Raw genomic sequence first — 22030 nt, 5'->3', positions numbered from 1 at the left:
TACCGACTGCGTCCGGTCGGTGAGGAAGGAGGAGAACCACTGCATAACAGTGCCTCCCACTCCTAACTCACCGAGACGCCGCAGCATGATACCATGGTCCACAGTATCAAAAGCCGCTGAGAGGTCCAAAAGTACAAGGACAGAGGAATAACCCCTGTCCCGGGCCCTCCAGAGATCATTTACCAACGTGACCAATGCCTTCTCTGTGGGTGCCCCTACCCTCTGGAACGAACTACCCCCCGAGATCCGGATGATTCCGGATCTCCTTGCTTTCCGTCGCGCCCTCAAGACATGGCTTTTCCAGCAAGCGGACCTGACCTAGGGAGGATTTTATATGGGGTTTATTTTTTAGCAATTCGACAGAGACACAACTTTAAAATTTGATCTAATTCGGTTTTATCGGGGGGGAATGTATTTATGTTTTGTTTTAAATATGTTGTGCGCCGCCCTGAGTCCCGTCGGGAGAAGGGCGGCATATAAATCAAATTAAATAAATAAATAAATAAATAAATAACCCCCACACAAGGAACTACAGCCTAATCAAGGAACTACCAAGAACACTCCCAACAATACTGACAGGATAAGCTCCTTGTATATAAACAGATGATGTTGCCTAATGAAATGTCCTCAAGAAAACAACCAACCTCCAAGAGCACCATGGACCCCACAGGCTCCTCAGTGTTTAATATGACAGTCCTTCCTCTTGGCACCATTTCATTCATGAAGTACGACTGAGTTTCACCTGTCCAGCTGATAGAACATGTAACATTTGCGAGACCATTACTTGCAAACCTGGATTTCAGTTTGCAAATTAAGAAACTAAATTTGGCTTCCAGGCCTCGCTGAACTACATTTTACAATACCATTGGTATCAAAGTTGCCTCATCCCAGGCATTATTCATTGTTTAAGTCCTTGCTCTAGGGCTGGCAGGCAGGTAATCATGCAATCTCCATGCCTGTCACAAATCCACCTGACTTCCTAATGATCAGTTCACTCCTAATTCAAAGCTCTCTATCCTCTGTAGAATCCTTAGTACAAGAAGATTTGAGGTCATTATCCAGGGATCATATCCTGCCTATAAAGAACAGTATTCTCCAAAGGATTTCCCTAAGACTCTCATTCTTCCTGGCAGCAAATGAGCTGTCATTTTGAGAGAGAGATGAAACTGTGATGTTACAAGTATTTTCTGCATATTCTCCGACTCTCAAATCATCTCCAGCTCAGCCACTTTGGATTCAAGGAAACAAACTTCTTTTTTTGGCATTGCGCTTTTACAGCACAGAAGCTATGTTTGTCATATTTCAAGATCTACCTGCAGATGGTCAAACATTTCCTGGCTATAGTTCAGTCGCTGGACTTCTGTTGGAGAACCAAGATACAAAGCTTGTCCTTCATTGGTAAAACAAAAGGTCCGGGCAATCCTTGTATCTGTTTCAGGCAAATAATTCACATCTAGCAGCGAGCGAAGGCTGGGTAAACTGAAAATAAACAGATAGATTCTGTAGAAACAGGTTTTAACACAATATTATTTGCAGTACATATTGAGTACCATATTTTCACAGCTGTGATCCAAGCAAACAAAACAAAATTATGCATTTAAATATAATCAGAATGACTATGGCTGCAGATCTATGAATAATTATTTGGGAATAAGTCATATTAAATGCAGTTCAGTTATTAACATTAAGTTATAAGCTTAATGTTCAAGATTAGGTTAGAAAATGCATGTACCAATCAATTGCTATGGCAATTGCAGGTAGGGATTCATCCTCTGTTCAAATTCCTGGATTATATTGCACCCATATGCTGTACAAAAGCAAAACTAAATTATCTGGCACTTGTGAATTAAACTTGCATATAAAGTCACTTCTGTGAGCCGCTAAAAAGAGGTAACTTCAGACTCAGCCAGACTTTGCCAGCTACAGAGAATGATCTAAATACTATAAAATACTTCTGTAGCCATAAGGACATAGATGGGCCATATTCTTGAACCTGAGAGAAGCATGTGATGTTTATGCCCTGCTTAAGGTAGGTAGCTGGGGATGATATTTTGGATTATGTGTTTGTCTGGGTATTGGAGGGAGGTTAAGAGATTAGATGAATGACTGAAGCTTTCCTTAGGCATATATTCTATTCTTTGGGAGAAGAACACTAGATTCAATAATTTGAGCTGTGAAGATAATTTCCAAGGTTAACAAGTAAGCAATCAGAAGTTGAAATTGGCAGGATCAACACAAGAAATTTCTCCCAAAAGGCTAGAAATCACTTGGATGGTTCTAGCTATGTTTTAAGGTCATTTGTAAATTTGAATAAATAAATTGCATGGAATTTGGAGTTCTTCATGTGCGTATACTGTATATGTGTTTTCTTAAAACATTATCTTGACCAGAATCTCCTTGGAATCCTCCTTCAGATGGATCCATCTTTACCAACACCTCACAGATTTCATTGTTCAGCAATTAGTGAAGAGTGCCACATTCCTCTTCACCTCAAGGATTATGTGTGGCAAGAAAGGGTCATGGCTTACATTCATGAAATGGTATCAAGTACCTCAGTATCATGATATGCCCATTGGCACAAAAACATGCCAAGCAAACACTGTTACAGAGGGTCACCACATCTGCTCGCAAAAATAATGTGTCTGTGATGTTGTGAACATAGAGGCATATCTGGGAAGGCAATGAAAATACTTTGGCTTGTTTCTCTGAGCAGATAATGGCAAGCTGGTGGTCTCCTGTGTTCTGGGAGCATGAATAATGAAGGACAAGTTTCCTTTTATTGGTTCTTTCGCTATCCTCAGTGGCATTTGGATCTTTCCATGCTTCATAGGGAGGATGTATTAATGTTCCCATGCAGTCCAAGCAAGCAAAGGTTAACACTGCTCCCTTTAGTGATAAAATTGTACCTATAAAACAGAATTCATAGGGTTTAATAATCTTGTATTGATGCCAGTATATATTAGCTGCGTTATAAAATTTCTTTCTCTCTCCCTCCTTCTGTCTCTGTCCCTCTCTCTCACACACATACACACACATACATACACTTTTTTCAGCTTATACCATTTCAGTATATATCATTATATGATTGCAAGACAGGGTCAGACCTCTAAATCTAGAGATACTGTACTCAGTCAGGTCAAGGAACTCACTCCCCACTCCCCAATTTCTTAGTATATTCCCCTCATGTTCCTTATAGATGAAAAATGTTGAAATAATGTTATGCTCTCTGGATTAAGTACATATTCTTTTCTAGCAGCTTCCTGACATTTCAAGCCAGAGTTCTGCTATGCTTTAATTATTAAACAAAAGGTTATGTTCTGAATTACTTTTGATATAGCAACGTGCTGAATTAAAGAAGCTTTTTTAAGAGTTGTACAAAATTTGTTTTTAATTAAAACAAGAGCTAACTTTAATCAAAACTCAAAAATGATGAATTTGTAATGATATCAAAGTTTTTTTTTGTTATGATACCCGAATGCTGGCATGGATTTTTTTTTTAAATATCCAATATCAAAACAATGACTGTCACTAGGCTCGTATAAAAATTTGTCAGCTAAAGTATTGGAATTCTTGGCCGTTTCTGCTTCTTCCTGAGAAAAAGGGTATGCATTCAGACTGCTGAGGATGGATCACTGGTTCACTTCCCACTCAATCTGCTCCCAATTTCAACTATCCTTTCCAGAGCAAATCTAGATTATATCAGACTGCTGAAATAGTCTTGTAGGATCCAATCTGGGTCAATCACCGGGACCAGAGGTTTTGTATTCCGAACTTTCGGACTCCTGCCGAAGCCCATCCTCAGGGAACTGCTCTCTAGCAGAGTGTGAGCTGTTCTTTGTGTGTCCTTGTTGCAGTGTGAGGCAAACAATGAATTTGATTTTGCAGCTACTAAGATTGTTGGATAAGCAAGCACAAAAACAGCCAGGGAAGTGATTGAAGCCTGGGAAACAGGTTCCTCATCAGTCAACACGAGTGCTGATTTATCACTAGCCTATCAAGTACTTAGAAGACAAGGGCTGGGCAGCACAAGTAAACAACAGCTAACGACTTAAAAGCCACGCCTTGCGGCAGTGGCAATAGCAGTGGGACACACCTCGCGGCAGCGGCAACAGCAGCGCAACACGCTTTGCAGCATCAGGAGCCCTGTGGCACGGTAAGCGGGTGTGGGGTGCGTGGGGCAGCTCCCTCTCCCCCTGCCTCGTGTCTTAGCAAATAAATAGGACTTATTTTGGCGGTATGGCTTATATAAGGCCCGTCCCCCAAAAAATCAAACTAGGGCTTATTTTTGGGATAGGTCTTATTTTCAGGGATACCACGCACAGAACAGCTCACACTCTGCTAGACAGCAGTTCCCCGAAGATGGGTTCTGACAGGAGTCGGAAAGCTCAGAATACAAAACCTCTGGCTCCTGGTGACCAACCCAGATTGGATCCTGCAACATTATCCTGGGGTACGTATATATGCCTTCATTCTTGAAACAGACTTGTGTTATTTTCAGTCTTTTGTAAATATTCAAATTACCTTACTCTCCCATTACACATACACACGTAGACATGCATAGACATATACACACTCTTTAGTATACCTAGGGGCAATCCCAGAGGTTAGCACAGGTATCCTAATGACCTTCCTTTCTTCTTTTCTGTTTCAATTAACAGCCCCAAGGCAAAATCACAGAAAGACATAATCTAATTAGACTTTGTGTTAATTGACATATTTCAACAACTATATAATCTGAAATTCTTACCACTGAGCGAAATTGTTACTGGCTCTGTTGGCCTTAATTCATCGACAGTGGGAAGGTGAAGGGAAAGAGTCAAGACTACACCCAGGCCTGTTCCAACCCAGAGGCAAGGAGACAAAGATGTGTCATTTTTCCGTGAAAATGACTCCATGAAATATAAAGCTGTGATTGCTTCCTTAGATTCTTTGTCAATACTGCAGATGCTAGAACTTCGAGAAGGACTGAATGAGTTCTCTCTGTTTTCTGTTGCAGAAAAGTAAGACAGATTAACATATGAAGTTGCCATTTACCAAGACAAATTATGGTCTTGCTATTATCCAATTAAAAGAAATGTATTTTCGGTAACCATCTCTTCCTCTCTGAAAGCAATCTTTGATTCTGTTTGTTAGAGCAGCTGTAGCTCACTCATTAAGGCAGGACTTCTCACAGGCTTTTAATTTTAATTCCATACATGATTATTGCTTTAGAACTATAAAGACAGTGTTAATTCACGTACAGATTGTAATTAAAAAAATTTGAAAGATGAAAACAGAAATATACAGTAAGTGGAAACTAACCTTCCAATGTGATGGGCAAAGAGATCTCCATGCAAGCAGCAGACTGTGCTTTCCTAAATGGAGGCTTTCCAGGAGCACGACGATTGATTTTGGAAACATCTGCACTGGACAGTCGTTTTCCAGAACTGCAAGTTAGGGAAGTTGGATTTGTACAGTGTCCATTTAAAGAATCTGAAATGAGATTACATTAGAGTTTTCATTAAGATCAAAAAGAGGTTGCTATAAAGGTTGCAGTTATTTGACAATCTCTTCTCCGCTTATGCTTCATACACATTTTTTAAATATTGTATTGTCATTTGAGAAAATGAACATTTGTCTGTTTACTGTTATTTGTTTTCTATATTCTACCAAAACTGGAAAAGGCAGGCATTATATTATAGAATTTTACAAAACATATTATATAATATAAATTTTCAGTTAAGAAAGAGAACTTTATTTGCTCTTTTGCCAGTAACAAAGTTTACATTAATATTTCTCTTTACTATTACATGGAAAATATTGTAATAGCCTATACCTTGAATGAATACCAAACTTTTGTTCAAAATTGAAGATCTGATGCAAATTTTTTTGTATTTTTTTATATAGAAGATATTGTAAATTATATAGACCCTGAATGCTGTCACTCACACCCTGGTCATCTCTCAGTTGGATTACTGCAACACACACTACATGGGGCTTCCCTTGAAAAATATTCAGAAGCTACAGTTGGTACAGAATCATTTTAACAGTTCTATTGATGGCAGCCCAAAACACAATAATAGGATAAAGGCCAAAGCATGTAATTAATGTTCCAACTCCTGAATTATATGTCCAATGCACTGTAACTTCAACATTTTCTGAGGCATTTAGAAAAGTGAATTAAAAACTTCAGAACTTTTTTTTGAGCATCCTATTATCATTATTTTGGTTATAAAGTTGAACAGCCAATACCACTCATATGTACTTGAACAGGGTTCACAATTATCCACTGCATCTTAGCCATTCAGATACAAACTCCAGACAAAGAAAATAAAGAAGAAAAACATTAAAGAAATATACAATTACACTGATAATTTGGTACTCAACTGCTTTGAAATTTGGTACTCAATGCATTTTCACGTGAAAATTTTGTCCTGATACTCATTGATTGTTTGGTACTTGATGCACAAGCTAGAACTTGTCAGTGTCAGCTGCCTTGTGACTTACTACATTATTCCTTATGGGGAAAAAATTGTTTGGTGCTCATCATTTTTGGTACTCATCACACCTCCCAGAACCAATTAACAATTGAGTACCAAGGTACCACTGTATAATAATCCAGTGCAATGTTTCTCTGCTGGAGCGGCTTATAGCAGTAGAAGGAAAGGGAATGATTTTTTTAATTCCCCTAACTTGTCCTCAAAATGTAAGATCAGACTAGAAAACCACAGGGTTTCAACATGGAGAGAGAGAAAAAAGTTTAATTATGCAAACACATCTATTTGCATTTATCCACTGAAATCACAAAATATATCCAAAATTTTAAAGGCACAATGCCTTCAATTCTAATTTCCATTCATTCTTACCCAAAATATCAAATCATATTGTTTTTAACTGCTTATTTTAATAATGCACCTAGAGAAAACCTTGTAGATTGGCCCAACTGCAGTGGTGGGATTCAAATATGTGAACAACTGGTTCTCTTCTGGAAGTCCATTCTGGGCCTGGGCAACAAAAAATTAGCCAGTGGTTCTGCTGAACTGGTGCAAACTGGCTGAATCCCATCACTGGGTACACTTGGTACACTTCTCATTTTAAACTGGGTAGACTGGCATTGAAGCTAGTTTGCTCAATACAACATGTTACACTGGAAATTTCCTCTTATTGCAAACACAGGCATAATAAGGTCTAGTTATAGTCAGCCCTATGGAAGGCAGAAAGAATTAAGATTCTGTCCTCCATTTCATGGTCTCTGCTCTAGCATGACCCCTCACATCAACTATTTGTTTAAAAGAGAGAGAGAAATTACACTTTAAAGCAGAATTGTAGGAATAACATTCAGGCAAAGAAAAATGTAATTTTGTGTATTCTTGCAATTTCCAGTAAGTATGCCTTTTTATCTTTCTTTATAAATGGCTCCAGGAAGATAAAAGTAAGATTAATTTTAATACAAAGCTAATACAAATGTCTGGGCATAAAGAATAAACTGCCCTGCTTAGACATCTTGGGTGTCTAAGAAAACTTTCAGAAAATAGAGATCAGAAATTGACTTTCTACAAAGCTATGGGTCTAAAACATTTTGAGAGACATGGTAAACAAATCTGCAAGTTTTCTACATGAGTCCAAAATGAAAACTATTTGTAAGGAACTATTTGTAACTCAGCAAGTTCTGACTTGCTTTCATGTTTCTAAGGTAGCAAGATCAAATTTAAATTCTGAGATGCTAGATGTAAAGACAATTAGCCCCCAAATAATAATTACCTGAAGCTGTGGGGGACCTGCACCGCTCTAGCTCCATTGGAAATGGACCATCCAGTATCTCTGTGACACCTATTAAAATATTAAATTAGAATATATTAATAATATTGCAATCAACATTATATAAGCAGACTATCCCTCAAAAGACCTCTTTTTGTTCTTTTCCGTTCCATTCTGTAATGAATAAATAAGAAGGCCTTGATGGACAGAGGGAAGATCCAGTATCAAGGCAATGATCAGATAGACAGATCCCAAGGCAAGGAAGTGATTTACAAAAAGTTCTCATTCACTTTCCCACCATCCAATTCACAGGAAGATAAAAGAAAAAGGAAAGGAAGCATATTTGGATTGGCCAGATTGATGTCGGCCCTATAACGTAGATCAAAATAAAAAGCAGACACTATGCGGACCTAAAGCTACTTTTATTAAAACATCTATAACAGAATCTTACAAGTCTGAATATACACATTCACATTCTACTCTGGGTTGTCTACAACCCACAAGAACAGATTTAAATATAGGTATGGAATTATACAATTCTATTCTGGCAATAAATGCCAATTTGCTACCTGGAATTCAGTCTCTGGATACAATTCAATGGACTTGGACTATAGAATAAAATCTTATTTTTTGAAATAAATAAAAGAAACTGGCATGCAGAACTCATAAACGCTTCTTGTCTCTGAAACAGCAGTGGTTGGACTATTGTAATAGGTTTTTGTGACATACATGCTCAGTAAGGAACCTTTTAAATGGAAAAAAATGCAAGGACTTAGTTTTCTATAGAAAAGGTAGAAACAATACTAATAATATTTAGCAGCCTGGTACCAAATTTAACAGATACCTGTACATGGCCAGGATTTCAAGAAACAAGGAACCAGGATACAGTCTTAGGAATGACTTACTGTGCACCATTGAGTCTTAACTGAGTAAAGAGCAAAGCCGGGATGGAAGAATCTCTTCCTTACTGAGGAGAAAAGAACAAACCCATTCACAGATTTTTGCAGATCTATCATTAGGAAAACAATGGGCTTGGCAACTGTTTGCTATTGATGCTAGTGATAAACTTCTGCTTGATTACCTAGAAACAAAGCTAGGCAGTCTCCCAAGGTCTTGTCTTCCATACAAGGCTACTGAGAAGAACAATGCATAGGTTTGGAGGAAATTTGTCAGACCTGTCCCAATCCGATCCCTAAGAAAAGAAAATCCTTCGACACCATTAGGTTAAAACAAAGGGTTCTTTTTATTAAAAGTGTTGGTTGCAGTAAAGTCAAGTCAGCTCTGAAATTACTGCGCTCACTGGATACAAAAATAAGGTGTAGGTTTGCTCCCAGTCCATCCCTCCCCCCCCCGTGACCAGTCCGTTTCCAGCCAACAAGAGCTCACCAAGATGTTTTGAGAACTCTGAGGTGTTTGGGGGTTAATCTGCATATTTCTCAGGGTGCCCGGACATGGGATGCTGGTACAAACAGAATCTGGCTGCTCTGGTCCTTATCACTTGTCATTCCCCCCTCCCGATTTCCTATCACATAAACACAAAGCTTTATTGCCCTTTCATGCTTTCTCCCCCTTCTTTTTAGGGAAGGATGCCTATGAAGCCCCCAAGCCGAGCCAGGCAGATCTGACAATATTACCAATAGGTTGAAACCACTTAGGTCAGCGGTTCTCAACCTATGGGTCGCGACCCCATTTGGGGTCGATCGACCATTCCACGGGGGTCGCCAAGCAAGGCTGTCCGCCATTTTTCCCCCTTTTCCGGCGGGTGCCTTACCTCCCTTGGGCTGGGCCAGCTGATGGTCAGCCTGCTCTGTCTCTACCGCTTGCCAGCTACGCCTCGGCCGGCGCAGGGGGCGGAACCACGCATGTGCAGTGCTCCCGGGCAGGGAAAGTCCTCGACATGACCGGTTGGGTAGTCCTCGACTTACGACCGGTTTAGTCCTCGACTTATGACCGGTTGGGGGTCGCGGCATTAAAAAGGTTGAGAACCACTGACTTAGGTAGAGGTCTCTTTTTCTGCAAGCTCAGGATTTGCTGTGTCCACAATCTATGCCCATGGTGACGAACCTATGGCACGCGTGCCACAGGTGGCACACAGAGCCCTCTCTGTGGGCACGTACGCCGTCGCCCCAGTCCAAGGCCTTAAGTCCCGTCCATGAGCAACCTGCATCAAAATCTCCCCAGGCAAGTGGCTTTTTAAGCTGGGTTTTATAAAACCTTTTCGCTTTAGGCCTCCACCGCCATGTGCAAAAAAAAAAAGTTCATTCAATCAATTTCAACTTCTCGCGGAAAAAAAAAGATCTCGCAAAGTTGCAATTGATTGATTGAACTTTATTTTTAGTCTCACACAGCGGCAGAGGAAGTGACGCATCAGAGCTGGAAAGAAGGTGCTGCGTGAGGGTGGGGAGAGCAGCGGGAGCAGGGCGCTCCATGTGAAGGGTGGGGCGGGGCCTGTGCATGGGGTAGAGAAGCAACACAGTGGCGCTAGCATGGTGGTAGACCAGTTGCTTCCCTCTCCCTGCCAGATACTTGCTGAAGCGGTGCAGGGTAAGGTTGCCGGGCCCACCCCTGCCCAGATGCCCTCGCCTCCCCCAAGCATTTTTTTACTAACCTGCCTTTCAGCTGCATTCCATTTCTTCGTTTGCTTTTCAGCCTTCGACACATGTTTGTGGGACTATCGATAAAAAAAAAAAGTTTCATCAGACTTTCTAACTTCTCACAAGATCTCGCAAGAGGTTAGAAAGTCTGATGGAACTTTTTTGTTTTTACCGATAGTCCCACAAACACGCGGCGAAGGCTGAGAAGCAGATCTTCCAATGCACCATTGTTGCTACTTTGTCATGCCACTGCTTGTAGTCAGTCTGTGCAATCTTCTTGCAGCAGCTTACCAGATGGTCCACTGTTTCTTCAGCTTCTTTGCATAGGCGGCACTTACGTCTGTTGCTGTCTTCTCAATTTTGACTTTATATGCATTTGTCCTTAAGGCTTGGTCTTGTGCAGCCAGAATTAGTCCCTCAATCTCTTTCTTCAATTTTCCTGCTTTTAGCCATTGCCAGGTGTTATTATCTGCTTTCTCAGCTATTTTTTTTAATGTACTGGCCATGTAGTGCTTTGTCTTCCCATGCCTCTATTCTGTTCTTCATTTTGTCTTTCTTGTAGGCAAGTTTGGTCTCTCCAGTAGTCAGTAAGCCTTCCTGATATACTAATTTCAGTGCATCTTCATCACTGTCCTTCAGATATTCTTCCAAAGCCATTTTTTCTTCTTCAACCATCTGATGTACTTGCAGCATTCCACGCCCACCTATTTGCCTTGATAAAGTCTGTCAATGTCACTGCGTGGATGATTCATTGTCATTATTTTTCTGGTCTTCCTATCCATTGCTTTTAGTTCTGCTTGAGTCCAGTCCACTATTCCAGCTGTGTATCTAAATGACTGGAATTGCCCAGCTTGAAGGATACCCAAGTATTTGTAGTAATCTTTCTCATCCAGACTCTTAATGTTATTTTCGTGGGGCATCTTGATTCCTTCAGTTTTCACTATTTTTCCTTGTTTGATAGTAAGTGTGGCACATTTGTCCAAGCCAAACTCTATTGCAATATTATTATTATTATTATTATTATTATTATTATTATTATTATTATTATTGTTGTTGTTGTTGTTGTTGTTGTTGTTGTTGTTGTTATTATTATTACAGAAAATATATCTAAGTCCTACAAAAGTACAAAGTGTGAGAAAGAAGCTCGAAACAGCTGCACCTTGATTATATTAAATATAAAGTGACACAGAGAAGGGTTTTGACAGATTTTCAATATTCTGTTATAATATCCTAACACATTCCAAAATTCTTAGTGATTGTGGGGGTGATGCCAGGTTACATATTGCTCTGGGACGACCGCAAGCCCCTGCCTTTGAAAGCCATGTTTGATGGTCAGCCAGAGAACCTTGCCTACTTCTTAAACCAGGTGTGGAACCACCTGGATTGGGATTAAGCAGATTTCCTTGCTGGGGGCCATTGTGACCATTACTGCAAACCCGGAGGAAGAAGCTGCTGAGTGGGTGGTGGCACTGCCTGACGAGGGAGCTCCAGAACTGGGAGATGTGGTCTCCTTCTTGGAGAGGCTCCAGGCCAGATTTGGAGAACCCACACAGGCCCGCCGGGCGGAATCCATTCCATAAGGCAGGGGAGTTGATCAGTAGCTGAGTACATTCGGGAGTTCCGCGGCCTGGCTGAGAGACTAAGAGGGTGGCCGGATTGCTTATTGGTCTATCACTTCTGAGGCGGATTAAACAGGGAGCTGTATCACAACTGCCTGCCCCAGGGGATCCTGGATGACTTCCACGTATGGTATCAGTTGGCTACCAGAGTAGAGCTGGACCTGCTGGAGTACAGGCAGCAGGTAGCACAAGAAAGCTGCCCCTGATGAGGCCCCTGCCTGTCAACTCAGAGAAGGGGAGGAACCTTTCCGTCAGCCGCTAGAGAGGGCCAGCATTGCCCTGCAGAGGCCTGCTTCTGATGCGGAAAGGAAGGCCATCGAGCTGCTAAATGCTTAGCCCCCCTAGCCTGTATTGATGCTGAGAGCCTCGAGCCAGCCTAAGTCGAAGAAAACACCGAAGATGACAAAAGAGAAGACTCGGGCAGCACAACAAGTCATGGAGGTCTCCCCTTTGTCCAGTGAAGGGGAAGAAATTCAGACACACACCCCCACAAACCTGGTCCAGTCTTCTACGACAGTGACAGCAAAGGGAAAGACAACCCAATGGTAAGTGGAGCCATCACCCCATTGACTGCCCAAGTAGAGGTTTTAGTGCCCCAGTCAGGAGCAAGGGGGGGGGGCTTTACTGCCTTGTTAGACTAAGGATGCACTTGCTGCTTAGTCAGTTTGCAGTTGGTGAAAAAGTTGGAGCTAAGACTCGAGACTGAGACAGCCCATGAAATTCGAGCAAGGGGATGGTTTACTCACAGGGGTATATGCCTGCAACCTAGCTAACGGAGCCAGTGAGCCTAAAGGCAGGGAGCCATGAAGAGACTATTTGGTTTATCATAGCCCCAAAGATGGCAGAGATGGGCTGTCACGGCTGAAGAAATGGAATCCGTCAACTGACGGGGGGAATAACAAGTGGCACCTGAGGGGCAAAGTTGAGAAAGTGGAGGGATGGAGAAACCGCCGAAGGTTAAACAGGTGACATCAGCTGAGAAAGTGAGAGTGGAGCCAGTTAAAGCGCTAATAGAAAGCAAGAGAGCTGAGCCGAGCATCCCAAGGGAATACAGAGATTTGGCGGAAATATTTAGCAAGCAGGAGTTGGACGCTGTCCCCCCTCACCGTCCCTCAGACTGTGCAATTGAATTGCTGTCTGGGACAAAGCTTCCCAAACCAAAGATGTACTCCATGACTCCAAGGGAGATGGAAGAGCTCTGAAAGTTCGTGGATAAAAATTTGGCTAGGGGCTTTATCCAACCAACAAAATTTAGGATGGCAGCACCGGTGGTTTTCAAGGAGAAAAAAAAGATGGCTCTTTGAGACTGTGCATTTATTTTCAGGGATTTAATGGGGTTTGCATGGAAAACACATACCCCCTCCCCTCATGAAGGACATGCTGGAATACCTGTCCAAAGGGAAGGTATTCACCAAACTGGACTTGAAAGAAGCATACTATCAAGCTAAGATCAACGAGGCTTTTAATTGCCCCTTAAAATGTTACCAATTCTGGGTGATGCCCTTTGGATTACAGGGAACACCCACTGTGTTCATGCAACTGATTAATGAGGTGCTGCATGAGCACCTGTACAAGGGGTTGCTGGTATACCTGGACAACATTCTCATCTACTTCAAGACGATAGAGGATCACAAGAAGCTAGTGAGAGAGGTGCTGAGGAAACTCTTGGAAGTTAAGCTTTATACCAAGCTATTCAAGTGCAACTTCCACAAAATTATTCTGGACTACCTGGGCTATTGTGTTTCTAGTGAAGAAGTGGAGATGGATCCTGGGAAGCTGGAAGCAATACTAGAATGGGAAGCCCCATGAACCAGAACGCAGCTGCAAAGCTTCCTGGGCTTTGACAACTTCTACTGGCAATTCATCTCTTCATTCACACAAATAGCCTTGCCCATTACTGAACTGCTAAAAATGGGAGAGGAGGGCTGAAACCGAAGCTGAGCTGATCGCTCAATTAGACTATGGAATGTCAAGCGGCTTTCGAGAAACTTAAACAGCTCTTTGCTGCAGAACTTAGGCACCCAAACCTGGCGGAACCATTTGTGATCCAGGCCAACGCAAGGAATGTGGCAGTGGGGGCCATCCTACTTCAGAATAATTATTATTATTATTATTATTATTATTATTATTATTATTATTATTATTTATTGAATGAGGAGGGGAAGCTCCAACCATGCACCTACTCCTCCCAGAAACTGCCCGACGCCAAGACGTGTTGGTAGGTATGGGAAAAGGAGGCTTATGCAGTGTGCGCTACTGACTTGGAGACAGTTTTAGACAGCAGTAAAGTCCCATTTGAAGTGTGGATAGACACAAGAATTTAGAGGCCCTGAAAACCCCAAAGAAGCTTAGGGGATCCTAAGCAAGTCCGATGGACACAGAACAGAATAGAGTAAAAGAGTTAGAAGGGACCTTGGAGGTCTTCTAGCCCAACCCCCTGTCATTTTAGACAATCTCTTCTTTAAAACTTCCAGTGTTGAAACATTCTCAACTTCTGGAGGCAAGTTGTTCCGAGTATTCCAAGTGAGGTTTTACCAAGGCATTATAAAGTGGTATTAACACTTCACATGATCTTGATTCTATCCCTCTGTTAATGCAGCCCAGAACAGGAAAGCCCCTGGGGCTGCTGCAGCCAGTAGCCAACCCTAAAGCTCCATGGGAAGAAATCACCAGGGATTTTATTGTGGAATTACCCAAGAGCTCTGGGAGTGCAGTGATTTGGCTGTAATCGACTGATTTGTGAAGCAAGCACACTTCGTGGCATGCCCAAAGATTCCATCAGCCTGAAGATTGGCAAAGTTGTTCGTGCAGCTGGTTGCATGGAGTTCCAAGACGAATCATCTCTGACCAGGGTGTGTGTGCAATTTTGGCAGGAGTTCCTAAAATTAATAGGCTCTTCCCAAGGGCTTAGCTCAGGGTTTCATCTGAGTACTAACGGAGTGGCTGAAAAGGCGAACTCATTGATAGAGAAATATTTTCGCTGCTATGTTAACTATCAGCAAACTAATTGGGCAGAGCTCCTGCCTTTCACAGAAGTGGCATATAACAACTTGGTACATAGTAGCACTGGGTTCACCCCATTTAAAATAGCTACAGTAGAATTCATACTGATGCCAGGACTTCCAAGAGAACTTCCCTCCTCAGTGTCACTAGATGAATGGATGGAGATCCTAAAAGCCACTTGGGGAGATGTACAGAAAGCACTAAATAAGGCCAGGGAGTCTTACAAGAGACAGGCTGATCAGAAGAGAGCTCCCCAAAAGAAGTTTAGCATTGGAGATAAGATGTACTTGTCCACCAAATATCTTAAGCTGAGACAACCATGTAAGAAACTAAGCTCTAAACATATAGGGCCCTTCCTGATCATTTGGATTATAAGCCCAGTTACGATAGTGTTAAAATTGCCAGAAAGTCTAAGTTGGACCCATCCGGTGTTCCATTGTAGTTTTTTAAAACCATTTCAAGGCTCTAGTTTAAGGCCAGCTGAACAGGAGCCACCTCCTCCAATTATGGGGGGAGGGGAAGGAACACTACGAGATTAAGAGAATACTGGACTCACAATTTTTTAAAGGGAAGCTGCAATATTTAGTACAGTGGAAAGGATATCCCTTAGCAGATGTGGAATGGGTGGCCACTCATAATGTTAGCGCAGATCGATTAATACGAAAATTCCATGATAAATACCCTTAATGCCCAAAATCCTAATTGAGTATTAATGATTAATGGTGATAATTTGTGTTTAATGTTTTTCCAGGTATACCCTTCTTTTGGGAGGTCAACATGTCAAGATTGAATTGCTACAATGCCTGTTAGCTTCATCATCTTGCCAAAGAAAAGGGGGAAGGGAATGAAATGCCAAGAAGCCGTACATGGACCGTGAGAGCCTGCACCATGCCAAGGTCATTGCCGCAGGTGCTCGATGGAGAAGTGAACTGTTCCCATAACAAAAAGAAATATTACTATTGGGCAACGTGGACACCTGATGGGAGGGGAGAGGGAATCCAATGTTTAACTAAGCAAGCTTTTGCACAGGAAATCTCAGAGTTGGCTTCGCTTCTTCAGTTCTGAGATGATGTATCCAATAAAGTTATGCCTGCTGGGACTTGTCTTGAGGATTCCTTTTGTTGGGTTCACTAGTCGGACTGTTGACACTTATTCTTATTATATTTGGCTAATCACCTGCTAGAATTTTTCATATAGCTTTGCTCTTTATATATTTTCCTAACTAGTCAACATATATTTTCTAAATACAGACATTCCCAAAATTGCAGAGCATAAAATGAAATATTATTCAAATTAATTTTCACTGTATTTGCTACCTGCGTTAAACTGCTTGCTTCTGCGAGGAGAACGAGGTTGGCGCTGATAGGGATCACTCGATCCATAGAGGTCAAAGCTTCCTATGCTCAGCAGTTTAGTCTTCTGCATAAAATCTACAACAACCAGACCATTGCAGTTTCCAAATGCAATTCTGTGAAAAGAAATACAGTTTAAGTATTTTAGAGTTATCTCTTTCAAGTACTGAAACTGGAATAGATTTTAAACAAAGAGGCATTCATATAAGGTAATCCTTGTTTTTAATTTTTATTTTTCTTTGTCGATTTTTTTATCATGCATGTTGTCTTTTATTGTTCTTATACTATGAGCCCCAGAGAAATCTGGAGTCAGATGGCATCTAAATAAGATGAATTAAATTTAGCTCATTTTAAAAACCAGATCAGATGATGGGTCATTCATCTTTGGTTTCATGACAGAAACTGAAAAGGGAGCCTGCTTGTCAAGAAGAACTGGCTTAAACTCATAGCCTACAAGTGACATATAGTTCCTAGAACGTCATCTTTATTGCTCTGAGATCAGGCTGCTGACATTCGTCAGTGATATAACCAAATTTTGGCATTATGGTCACTTTTTTGTAAGTATGCTTGTATGGATGGGAGTGAGAACAATTTGGCTCTGAGAGACTTTCCACTTCCACATTTGGTCCTAAAACTCCTAAAGTAAACCAAAGAAGAAGTCCATGTTCCTTTGGGTTATATCACATGATCACTGGAGGATCTCCTACAGCTTTTCAGAAGTTGGAAGGCTTAAGTATGTCTTTCCAAGCAGGTTATTCAGGCAATTACTAATCTCCTCTTGATAGGAGGTACACATACTTAAGGTTTTATGGGCCATCCTTCAGATCTGCTCTCTGTACAACCAGAAAGAAATAAGGACAGTTGCTAGTTCATGCGGAAAAACATTGTACACTTTAAGAAACTATCAAGAGCAATCAAAATGGCACAGAAAAGATTGTAACCAGATGGTGAAAAAGGGATAATTTGGAAAAAGATAAAATATTGAATGCTCCAGCCACATGAGTTTATATGATTCAATCTCAAAGTGACTCCTAGGAATGGTGGGCAACATCTGGCATAAAGAAAGGAGACAGAATATCTGTTTTTCAGGAACAATGAATCTTCCTGATTCCCCCACACTTATATGAAAGCCAATTTATCCTCTTCTGTACCATAGTTAAGATAAGGTGGAAATTAACTGGGCCTAAAACGGAAATGCCACAATGATGTCTAATAGTGGCAATTCAGAGGGAGTTTGGGAAAGAAAAATCCAGCAGTATGTGAACTCCACAGCACCACCCATCTCAATATTATGCCCTAGATGTAAGCATCCCTATTCACCAATACAACCCCATCAGAGCAGGAGCATTAAGTTTAAATTAAAGCATCCATAACAGATATCTGAATAGCCTCTCTTTCAGGAAATCTTTGTAGGGCTTCTTATAATTAGTACATTGATGAAAGTAGTACCTTCCCATATTATAATACATTATAATGAGTATATAATTAGTACATTCCCTAACATTAAATCAGAAATTGCCTTTCTGGAATTTAAATGTGCAGTATTATTTTCCTTCCTCATATATAGTATTCTAATTCCAAATCATACTAAAGGGGAGGCAGGCAGAAACACAAGCAAGGAAGAATTCTTCCTCACGTAGGCTATGCATGGCAACAATATTGTTATACTCTCAAGCAAAGGAGAATTAGTAGAAGGATAAACATAATAAATAGCAGCATTTTTTTCTCTGACACCAAATTAATATTAAACTGAAAGACAATATATATATGTGAATGTCAAGGACTAAATATTACCACCTTCTTGTTGTATGCAATTTCCTATCCTTGAATCACATTTTTTAAAAATATTTTATCAATTTCCTTAATGGCTGGGATAGCTTATTAAGTACAATATACATCCTTATAGATATAAAATAAAATACAAATGCCAAAGGGATGGCTTTAAAAGTCCTGGAATACTAAAATGTGTTGACTTGTCCCCAAAAAGGAATTGGGAATGGGCTTGCTTTAACTTCAGGAAAAAATTCATTCCACAAAAGGGCATGGAGAAAACAGAATTGCTCATTAATGTCATGCATCTCCATGGCAAGACCTGTAAATGGTAACCCACAAATGACCTAACAATGTGTATAACACTATAGGTAGTCCTTGCTATACAACCATTCCCTTAACTATCATTCAAAATTACAGTCTCGCACTTATGATCATAACAGAGTATGCAGTCACGTGATCAGATTTTGGAGCTTGACAACTGGATCACATTTATGATGGTTGCAGTGTCCCAGGATCACATGATTGCTATTTGCAATCTTCCAGCAAGCGAAGTCAATGGGGAAAGCTGGATTTAATTGCCCCATGATTCCCTTAGTAATTATGATGATTCACTTAACAAATGCAGCAAAAAAGCTAGTACAATTAACTGCAACTCACTTAATGACCACATCACTTAGCAACACTTCTCTGTATGTATACACTGAGACAGTGTGAGACAACAAGCAAAAGAGAGTTGTTTCTGATAAACTGAATTTTAGTCTATAAAACCCAATGACATAATATAATCTTTAAAGAGCCCCAATAGTCCTGTTTAGCTTTCATGCAAAATTCTTATGGATAATTTTAATCCCTAAATCTTATGAAGATGGCAGAGTCTTATTGATAACCATACTGAAGGTGTACATATATAGATAAATAGCTGAAATTAACTAGCAAGTTAATTAATTAAGGAACTAATATATAGACCTATAGTTGCATAAACAATATGTAATTTTCCTTCTAGACATAAAACAAATAATTTAGAATTATTCTGCTTGAGTTTTGATTTTTGATTTGAGTGTCATTATGATGCAGACATTTAGTAGCATTTTGATAACTACACTGTCACCATGATCACATGTATTTGAATGTATGTAAAAGGTAACAAGACATTTTTAAATGAGTAAATATACTGTATCATAATGGAAAACTAATGAACTCAGCAGGCTATTTAGGTTTGTTTCCTTGAAGATAATCCTCTAATAATCAATGCAATGAAGGTCATTAAAATAAGGGTCACATGATAGCTGTCTTCCTGTACTTGAAGGGCTGTCACAGAGAATTTATTCTCCAAAGCACCAGAAGACAAGACAAGCAGTAGTGAGTGGAAGCTTCTTAAAGACAGATCCAACCTAGAACCTAGAACTGAGAAGAAATTTCCTGACAGTGAGAACAATTAATCCAGTGGAACAGCTTGTCTCCTGGAGTTGTGGGTGGTCCATCACTGGAGGTTTTCAAGAATAGATTGGACAACCATTTCATAGGGATGGTATAAGGTCTCCTGCCTTAAGCATAGAACAGTGGTCCCCAACTTTTCTAGCTCTGTGTACCAACAGCAGCAGTGGGGAGAGGGGATGCTTTCAAGTGTGCGCCCACCGCTTGTGCAAATTGAGCTTTGCACACTTGCACGCTTACATGCTCACCTGCCACTTGCATGGTCCAGTTCCCAATGGGCCGCAGCCTGGTACCAGGCCACGGACCATGGGTTGGAGGCCTCTAGACTAGAAGACTTCCAAGGTCCTTTCCAGCCCTATGATTCTATAGTCCACGAATGTCTGTGGAGATTCTCAGTCATCCAGGTCATATTTGTCTCAAAGGTGCTTTTTCAAAAGGCAACTGGATTGTTTTATCCTTGAAGAAGAAGAAGAAGACATTTTGCTTCTCATCTGAGAGGTTTCATCAGTTCTGCCAGGATGGTGAGGGTGATGGAAGGATGAAGGATTCATATTCTATGAATATACATTCCTCAGAATACTTGGTTTTTGTTCATAGATATGCCAACAATTTTGAGATTATGAAAATTTTGTATTGATTCATGATAAAAGTAATTAATTTATGATGTTAAAAGTAAAAGTAATTTATGATGGCTGACCCCATTGGAAAAAATAAGTGAAATCCATGCCTTGATTTGAACTACACAGGCTGTAACAGCTTTTAGAACTCTAATGTTTCTTCCTCCATGGTTTGACAGCTTCCAGGAAAAACTCAGGAACATTCATGAGGATCCAAATATTGTGTTTATGATAGTACCAAAAATCACCAGATCTTTGATTGTTATGGGTTATTTTTTGCAAAAGGCTGTTTTGATAGCACTTTTATTTGGATCTTACATAAGGAGTAATAGGGATCTGTATCTTGGTCCCATCTTTTCTGCCATTTTCTTCCAAACCACCAAAAGAAGACAAACTGATTGGAATATGCTTTTCTCTCCCTGGAACAGGTTCTATTACTGGTTCCAGATAGATCTCCATTCTAAAGATGACTCAGATTTCTCACTTCCCAACCAGCCAAACTGACCAAACCCAAATGAAGATATAAGGGGATAACTTACAATCCATAGGCTGAATTCACTGCTAGGCTGGTTATTGGTTGAGGAAGCTCACCATCTACACACAACAATTGAATAACAAGTTCTGCTTGATAACCAGGGGGCATTCTTACAGCACGAGTCTTCACACTAAGTAGAAGAGGAGAAACAATTATCAAAGTGATCTGATTACCAAATTGGAAATCACTTGTACTTATAAGAAAACTGGCTTTGAGAAAAAATAGAGTCAAAATGCAACTGTATAGTTTCTAAGGGGAAGAGTGGGTGAGAAACAGTAAGTATGTATAAATGTGTGTAAATAGTATTGATTGAAGTTTTCTTCCTCTCAACTGCTTGTCTTATCCCAATTGTTTCCAGTGGTATCTTCTGAGTAAAACAAATCAGTGTTATATCTTCATATTAGGTCTCATTTGATTCTTGAAGCAAGGGTAACAAAAAATTATGATGTTTTTTCATATAAAGCAAGAATGCAATCTACAGGAACTCCCGATTAGAAATGTTAAAGAGCTATTGGAATAATCCTAGCTCACCCTTCCATTGTGGAAAAGAGCAAGATTAAAGTTCTTCCATCTCCCTATTTTTTTATCATCACCTGACACGTTTCATGGGGTTGAACTGAAGAGTAGGACACTCTTCACTTTGCAACAAGAATAATCATTTAATGCTGTTCGCGGTTGCTTAACTGTGTGGCACTAAATACAGATAAAGAAATTCAGTTCTTCTCAAAAAAACTCAGTCACTGCATTGGAATGGAAGAATAATAGTGATTTATTGCTATAAATTATAATGTTTTATTAATACAGGGCCTAAAATATAACATGACAAAATTCTGCGACTATATGAGAAAGTGCTAAGTTCTCTCCTGTCTCTATCCTTATCCCATTCTGGAGCTGTCCCAATTTTGTTAGCTTCATTTCATTTCTCTAAACTATCCAAATTCTTTGGAAATTTTGTTTCTGATTTCTAAAGATTAGCTATTCCCCTCATTTTATATACTGAATAGTTTATAAGCATTCTCTTGACCAACTTGTTTATGTTATTTATAAAGACATCAAAGGATATTTGGCCAGCTGGGCTTCATCAGTGTGTGAGAATCTAGCATAGGTGAGAAGTCATGAAAGTCTCCTTAAGAGGAGGAGGAGGAAGAAGGGCTGGTGGTTTGGAGAACACAGCTTGCCCTTCCTTTTTCATCCCCCGACTCAAGCATTCTTTTACTTTTGGGACATTAAACATTCAAACACCTTCTACTCCGATATTCAATATCAACATAACATTAGGTCTCAGAGGAACAGCAACTTCAAACAATGGGCTTAGAGACTTAGCCAAAACAAATATGGAGGGATGTGCCAGCCTAGATATGATAGG

General features: G+C 40.3%; 1 protein-coding gene across 2 annotated transcripts in view; it reads right to left on the bottom strand.

Annotated features, from left to right (window-relative positions):
* Positions 1-22030, bottom strand: part of STXBP5L (syntaxin binding protein 5 like) — an 84617-nt gene that overhangs the window by 6438 nt on the left and 56149 nt on the right. The window contains exons 17-27 of one of the 2 annotated variants that reach the window (XM_015812118.1): positions 20669-20794; positions 16270-16421; positions 16054-16057; positions 13583-13612; positions 13368-13371; positions 13148-13181; positions 7741-7809; positions 5302-5472; positions 4748-4987; positions 2552-2906; positions 1314-1479 (exon numbers count right to left, since the gene is read on the bottom strand). In XM_015812118.1, the coding sequence (XP_015667604.1) occupies positions 1314-1479; positions 2552-2906; positions 4748-4987; positions 5302-5472; positions 7741-7809; positions 13148-13181; positions 13368-13371; positions 13583-13612; positions 16054-16057; positions 16270-16421; positions 20669-20794 (1351 nt within the window). The remainder of the gene's footprint in view (positions 1-1313; positions 1480-2551; positions 2907-4747; positions 4988-5301; positions 5473-7740; positions 7810-13147; positions 13182-13367; positions 13372-13582; positions 13613-16053; positions 16058-16269; positions 16422-20668; positions 20795-22030) is intronic. The other variant, XM_015812117.1, reaches the window with a different exon arrangement.

Source organism: Protobothrops mucrosquamatus, unplaced genomic scaffold (genome assembly GCF_001527695.2).
Source record: "Protobothrops mucrosquamatus isolate PMUCROS unplaced genomic scaffold, P.Mucros_1.0 scaffold69, whole genome shotgun sequence".
Taxonomy (NCBI): Eukaryota; Metazoa; Chordata; class Lepidosauria; order Squamata; family Viperidae; genus Protobothrops; species Protobothrops mucrosquamatus.
The sequence above is the reverse complement of the archived record's forward strand: the minus strand, read 5'-3'. Positions and strand labels throughout refer to the sequence as shown.